General features: G+C 44.0%; 1 protein-coding gene across 1 annotated transcript; it reads left to right on the top strand.

Annotated features, from left to right (window-relative positions):
• The first annotated feature begins 4,886 nt into the window (after positions 1–4,886).
• On the top strand, positions 4,887–5,140 carry LOC102812315 (chromosome unknown open reading frame, human C3orf35). Its single transcript, XM_006878346.1, is given in 2 exon segments — positions 4,887–5,064; positions 5,067–5,140. Coding segments are annotated over 2 exon segments (252 nt in total).
• Positions 5,141–7,580: the final 2,440 nt, after the last annotated feature.

Below are 7,580 nucleotides of genomic sequence, written 5' to 3'. Positions count from 1 at the left end.
TTCATAAAGTGAGGAGTCAGTGAAAAAGAGGAAGACCCCCAACAAGATTCATTGGCACAGTCATAGTAGCAATGGACTCAAGTGTAACATTGTAACAATAGCATGGGCTTGGGCAGTGTTTCATTTTATTGTGCATGGGGTTGCTGTAAGTCAGAACAAACTCGATGGCACCTAACAACAACAGGCCAGCAGTACACTCAACTACTGCTCCAGAGCCTTGATGCCCAGAAAGGGCCAGGAGAGACTCATAGTCACAGTGAGAGAAGAGGGTGCTTATGTCTATCCACAGGCTTCCACCAGATACTCAGCCCCAAACTGGAAACCACTCAAATGCCCATTGTTGTCTAGTGAATTATTTAATATGTCTCTTCTAGACTTTGTATTTATAACTGCCACCAAAAGACTGTTTTTCTGATGGGTCTGGGTAAGAGAAGGTGGGAGAAACACTGGTAGGATGACCTGCTCCAGCTGTGGATGTGAACTGAGTTAATTCGTTGTAAAATTTGGAAACTCTAGCATTGGTATTAAAATGAATTATCTAAGAAGCCAGGGGTGGAGGGGAATCTTACTTCCATCAAGTAACAAGAGTTAGGAGTGAAGTGCATCCTTTGGACCCTGAGATTCTTGCTCACTGAAACTCTTTGACTCAGGGACAGAAAGCTTTGACACTGGAGGAGTAGCAGAGGAATGGCAGCGCAGAACCAAGGGCCAGCTCATGAGATAGAGCAGTGGGCATCCCAACCCATGAAGCCAGTGAAGCTGAGTGGCTTTGGGGAGGAGGATTGTTTGCAGAGTGAGGTGTCACCAGGCACTTAAATTGAGGAAGCTAGGTTTGCTGACCCACAGAGCTACTGTGAATACTGTTAGGCTGAGGCTTATGGCAGTGGTGGTGTACCGTGGCATTCGTTCCCACTCATAGTGACCGTGCATAGGGTTTTGGAGGCTGTACATCTTTATGGGAGCAGAAAGCCTCATCTTTCTCCTGCTGAATGGCTGGTAATTTTGAATTACTGACCGTGAGGTTAGCAGCCTGAGTCTTAACCACTACGCAACCAGAACTCCTTGGCTGAGTCTTATGGTGGAGTGCTCTGTGCTAAGAAAGCTTTGTAATATTGGCCAGGCAGAGAGAGGCCTGAGTGTGCATGGCTGAGGAGAGGCTGGCCTGATTGGAACAACTGTGTCCTGAGCATTTCTAACCCTGAATTGTAACCTTCCCTACTAGCCGTTCCTCAGAAACCCTATACAGGGTCACTTTGAGTCAGAACTGACTTGAGGGCACTTAACAACAACAACAGCTTCCCCTAATTAACCCATAACTGTGAGTGTGGTGGTGTCGGAGTCCTCTGTGGCCGCTGCAACGCATTATGGGACCCAGCATGAGGAGTAGAGAGGGCAGTGGGAGACATGACTGATGCCCTTTTTCACACCCTTCAAGAGGAAAACGAATAAATAAACTGTGGGCTATCCATGCAATAGAATCCTACATAGAGCAATAAAAAAGCATGTGCATGTGCTCTATGTGAACACAATGTTGAGCTAAAGAGGCCAAACCCCATAGATCACACTAATGAAGCCATTTATATAAAACTAAGATGGCTTAGGCACTGGGTGGTAGAATTTGTGCTTGTCTACTGACTTAAAGTTTGACAGTTTTAACCCACGCAGTGAAAGATGCATGCAAAAGCTGGACAGTGAATAAGGAAGACCGTAGAAAAATTGATGCTTTTGAGCTATGGTGTTGGAGGAGAATACTGAAAGTGCCATGGACTGCCAAAAGAACCAATAGATCTGTTTTGGAAGAAGTGCAGCCAGAGTGCTCCTTGAAGGCCAAGATGGCCAAACTTCGTCTCTCAGACTTCGGACATATTGTCAGGAGGGACCAGTCGCTGGAGAAGGATATCATGTTTAGTAAGGTGGAGAGTCAGAGAAAAAAGAGGAAGACCCCCAATAAGATGGATTGGCCAAGTGGCAGCATCAGTGGACTCAAGTGTGGCAACAGTAGTGAGGTTGGCCCAGGATCGGGCAGTGTTTTGTTTTGCTGTGCATAAGGTCGCTGTGGGTCAGTACCGACTCGATGGCACCTAACAACCACAGTGGAAGAAGGAAGACCTGGTGTGGCACTGTAGGCTAAGCACTGGACCACAAGGTTGGTTTAAACCACAGCGATTCAAACTCCCCAGCTGCTCCTTGGAAACCCTGTACAGGGTTACTGAGTTGGAACCAATTCAAAGGCGTTTACAGTAACAACAGTTACCAAGTGGGAGAAAGAGCGGACAAACAGTTTCCATAAAGATTATTAGTAGTAGTAAGTAAATGACCTCGAGTCAGTTCCGAGTCAGAGAGACCCTGTATAGAATTTCTGAGGAGCAGCTGGTGAGTTTGAACCTCCAACCTTGTGGTTAGCAGTCCAGTGCTTACCCTCTAGTACTACACCAGGACTCTGTAAAGATTATAGCTAAGAAAATACCATGGAGAGTCCTACCTGGGGTCGCCATAAGGTAGAATTGAGTTAGTGGTGACATTTTTTATGTTAACTTGCCTCTGTTGGGCATGGTCACTCAGTCCAGTGGTGTGTGTAGGCTTGTCACATGGCAGTCCAGTGGGATCCTGAGAGAGCAAGTGTGTGTGTGCCAGGCTTCTTCAGGCCTAGCGTGAGACCCCACATCCCATCACTTCCACTGTATTCTCCTGGTCACAGTGTCACAAGGTTTGCCCTGACTCAGGTGACCGGGAGACATACTCCACTTCTTAAGGGGAGAAGCCTCAAAATCACCTTGTGGGGGGGGCAGAGTGTTGAAAGGGGAAAAAAGCACCATTTTTACAAATGTAGTAAGTACCATCCAGGACCCGCCCATGTATCACACACTGAGCGAGGACAGGGAGAGAGTTTTCTTGTCCAGGAACCATCACATTCTCTGGTTTCCATGGGTCCTGTCTACTGCTCTGGCATCTGGTAGTGACGGGGTCTGCAGGGCCCTCTGTTCTCTGACCTCAGGCTAGACGGCTGTGTATGTGAGCTATGCAGGCCTCCTCCAGATAGGCTTCGTCTGGGCTCTCAGAGGCATGTTTTTGCTTAAGAGCCTCCTGACTTTTCTGGTCAGCTGTCGGAGCTGGAGCTTGTTGGCAAGGCTTCAGCCATTCATATCTAATCCTGTGACCTGATTAATGGAGGCAGTTTTGCATTTATTGTCCTTCAGTGGCAGCCTATCTTCCCGATGGCAACCAGAAACTGCTCACAGCTCTGTGGCCTTTTATGGGCAGAGCCAGAGTCCTGCTTTGCTCCTTCAGCCAGAGGTGAGGGTCACATGCTGAACCGTAGCCAAGTCACTGTTCCAGCCTCTGCTCACTGCCTCTCAGCACATTGTTCCCCTCATCTTAGGAATGACCACCATCAGTTTATCCCCCCAATGAATCCTGGGAAAGTGATGTTGTCTAACTACTCACTCTGCCGGAGGCCTTGCATCCCGGCTCACACCTGCTTAGTAGTTGTTGTTGTTAAGTGTTGTTGAATTGGTTCTGACTCATAGTGACCCTGCATAGTTTTTCCAATGAGAGGCTGGTTAGCTTGAACCGCTGACCTTGTGGTTCAAAGCGACTTTGCAGTCGAGCGCATTAATGCACAGTGCTACACCAGGCCTGCTCAGTGGTAACAGTCACTATTGGTGCTTCACTTACATCCCTTTACCTGATGCAGAACTTGCAGCTGTCGTGAGTGTTGTGGAGTCCGGGGGAGGCACACAAGTCCTTGGCTACTTACCAAAAAGCTGACAGATCAAACCTATCCACAGGTACTTTGGAAGAAAGGCCTAGTGATCTGCTTCTAAAAAGTCCACCGTTGAAAACTTCTGACACACATGAGGTCTCCATGAGTTAGAGTGGACCGACAGAAACTGCTTGGTTGTGACCTTCTCCTGTATTAGTCCTTTATATTGTGAGCCAGTTTGAGGTGGTTTTTCTCACATGTGGCTGAAAGGGTCAGCACTGGGTGTATGCCTAACTCACAGGCTCCATTAGCATTTGGAACCCTGGTACCACTTTGGAGTAAGTGTTGGGGTGCTAACTGCATTGTTGTTAAGTGCCATGGAGTCAGTGACCCTGATAGGGTTTCTGAAGAGCAGCCGGTAGGTTTGAACTGCCGACCTTGTGGTTCACAGTCCAGTGTTGATCCTATAGCATCACACCAGGAGTCCTGCTAACTGCATGGTGTTTTAAACCCACTACCTCGGAAACCCTGTACAGGGTCGCTATGGATCAGAACCGACTCGATGGCACTTAACAACAACAACCAGGAAAAGGATGAGGCTGTTCCCATTAAGATTTAGTCTTGAAAACCCTCAAGTACAGTTCTACTCTGTCCTAGATGGAAGCTATGAGTGAAGCCCTACACACAAATAATGCTCAGCGAATGGTAGCCAGCGTTGTTATTCTGATATACTTGTTTTTACAGAGTTATGGGGGCACACTGGCTCTGTAGGATAAGCGCTCAGCTGGGAACCACAAGGTTGGCAGTTTGAGCTCACCAGCTGCTTTATGGCAGATATGTTGAGATTTTTCTGTTTCCACAAAGATTTGCAACCTCAGAAACCCTTTACAGGGTCATTATGAGCCGGCACTGACTTGACTGCACTAACACACTATGTTTTATAACCTTTTGTTATCATACATTTTCTGTACCTATAAAAGAGAGGCCGAGGGGGCTGTTGACCAGCTCAGCCTCAGTTTCTCTAACAGTTCCAGCTGGTGGGTGACACAGAGCCCATGCAGTGTGGATGTGATTCCTCTGACAGCTCATCTTCTTCCTTAGGTGATATTTGTCTGTATCCAGCTTATACACAAGCATTTCCAGCAAAACATTCCAGATGCTGTTTTCAGAAATTCCAATCCACATGAAAACAATGGCAACAAGAAAAAGGTGTAAACTTTGCAGAACAGGCCCAGATTTTGAAAGTGTGATAAAGGGGTCATTGTGTGTCCCAACTTTTCACATAAGAATTGGAGGAGATTTAACTCAAGGAATAATAAACAGAGGAAGGGTGGCTAATGCAGAGCAGATGGCCCTGCAGGGCGTGCTAAGCATTTCAACATCTTTCCTCTTGGACCTTTTGACTCACCATGGCTGAATGCTGCCTTCTTTGTCTGAGAGTAAAGTTGATGTACATTATGGAAAACCGTAAATGAAGCTAGTTTGATTTATGGGGTGGTTGGTGGACTGATGATGAGGTGGTGGTGATGGTGTGCTGTGGAGTCGGTTCCGACTCACAGCGACCCTGCATAGGGTTTCCGAATCTGTAAATCTTTATGTGAGCAGAATGGCTGGTAGTTTCGAACTGCTAACCTTGAGGCTAGCAGTTGGACTCGTATGGCAGGCTTTGGTCTACATGATCTAACATAATTTTTTTTTTTAATAATAATTTATCAGTACTTTATAAATTAAAGTTTATAAAATAAAAGTGATAATGTTTTCCCTAAGAAAGGAAGAAAAGAAAGACAGAAAGAAAGAACCTAAAAAGGTTTTCAATGAAAATGACCAAATCTGGTATAATGTATTCTATTAAAGTAGCCAGAGAAATTTTACCAGAAAAGAGGAAAAGAAAGGTGCTAGGTACTTTGCCTACTAATCATGATTGTACCCCCCCGATTGTAATGTCAGTATGTACATAATATTTACGGAAACTCTGTCAACATAGGTCATAGGAAATTATTACACTGCTAAGAACAGGGGGTGAGAAACTACCACCTCTTGACAAATTAAAAAAATAATTGCATGACATTTGCTACCATGAAAGTAATGCCCATTGGTTTTCATAACCCAGATGTCTAGTGTTTAACAAATTTCAAACTATAACTTCATGTAGTCAAATGCTATCAAAAGTACATCTGCCTCCAAAATGAAGCATATTTTGTCACCTGTGCTAAATGCTGCTAGAAAAGCAAGTGCAAATAAAAATAACAGTCATGATTTAGTTACATTCATAACTTTTCATAGCAAAATATAAATATAGTCCCTGAATTGTAAGACAAAAAATAATTTCAACAACCAGCTTCCACCATAAATCCCAGCCCAGTTTTTCTTTGAAATGAACTGGTTTTCTCTCAGGGTCATAAGGTACAATCATCTAACACATTTTCTAAGCTTTTATCATCATCCCCATCATGGTATCTTACAGTCCTTCTACCCCGATTTCTCAGTTTTATTTTTGAACGTTGAAGAACTCTTAGATTTTGCATAGTCATCCTAGTCATTGTCATTGTTTCTCAAAGTTTTAGATAGATTATCCTTAAAAGTTTTACCTTTTCTAACTACTGTTGGTTTTTATTTTGTTGATCTAAGACCACAGCCCTGTCTTACAGATGAGGAAAATATGTCACTGGCTGAAGGAGACACAGCTGGTATGAATGTGGAGCCAGGATTGGTCCTTGGTTTGACTCATTATATATACCATGGTTCTGCAAACTGGTATGATAGGTGAGAGGCAAAAAGGTTGGTGATCAAATAGGTATTTGTTTGAAGTGTCTCATCAAATATTAAAAAATGAAGATACTGTGGTGGTGGTGGTATGCCATGGAGTCAGTTCTGACTCATAGTGACCCTGTACAGGGTTTCTGAGGCTTTAAATTTTTACAGGAGCAGAAAGCCTCTCCAACAGAACAGCTGGTAGTTTTGAATTGCTGACCTTGAGGTTAGCAGGCCTACTTGTAACCACTATGCTACCAGAGCAAATATTATATGAGGAGAGCTATTATTTGCAACCAATGATTTCAGGTAGCTCCATCTGAGTCTATTTATATCTGTTTCACAACAAATCATTTTTGAGCTTATTATTTCTATTGATTCAAACTCATAAATAGTTGGGATTATTGGCTATCTGGACATTAATAGAGAGCAGTGGTGGGCCAGATGTTGAATTCTCTCCTTCCGTGTGGTAGACTTGGATTCACTTTCCAGCCAATGCCACTACCCATCTATCTGTCAGTGGAGGCTTCCATGTTGCTACAAGGCTGAACAGATTTCCGTGGAGCTCCCAGACCAAGAAGAACAATGAAGAAAGGTTTGGTGATCGATTTCTGAAAATCAATCAGTGAAAATACTGTGGATCCCAACAGTCAAATCTGAAATGGATCATGAAGACAGTGCAGGACCAAGTGGCATTTCAATCCATTTTGCTTGGAGTCATCATGAATCCAGTTGATGACTCAACAGCAGCTAACAGCATCAACAAGGTAATTATAGGTATGTAGGTTGAATTCTGGGATAAAGCACTGGATTGAAAAGTCAATTTGAATTATAAAGTTGGTGGTTCAAACTCACCAGCCACTCCTTGGAAGCCCTATACAGGGTCATTATGAGTCCGAACAAACTCAATGGAACTTAACAACAAATTGAATTCAAATTGTAAAATTATTTTGTAGTTTCATACCAAGTCTTAATTTAAATGTTTGTCAGATGCTAAGTTGACCATACAAAGGCTTTTGATTGTGTGGATCATGACAAGCTATGGACAACATTGCAAAGTGTGAGTATTCCAGAACCCTTAATTGTGCTCATGAGGAATCGGTACATGGACCAAGAGGCAGTTGTT

Source organism: Chrysochloris asiatica, unplaced genomic scaffold (genome assembly GCF_000296735.1).
Source record: "Chrysochloris asiatica unplaced genomic scaffold, ChrAsi1.0 scaffold00127, whole genome shotgun sequence".
NCBI lineage: Eukaryota > Metazoa > Chordata > Mammalia > Afrosoricida > Chrysochloridae > Chrysochloris > Chrysochloris asiatica.
Note: the sequence above shows the minus strand (reverse complement) of the source record. Positions and strands in the feature narration are given on the sequence as shown.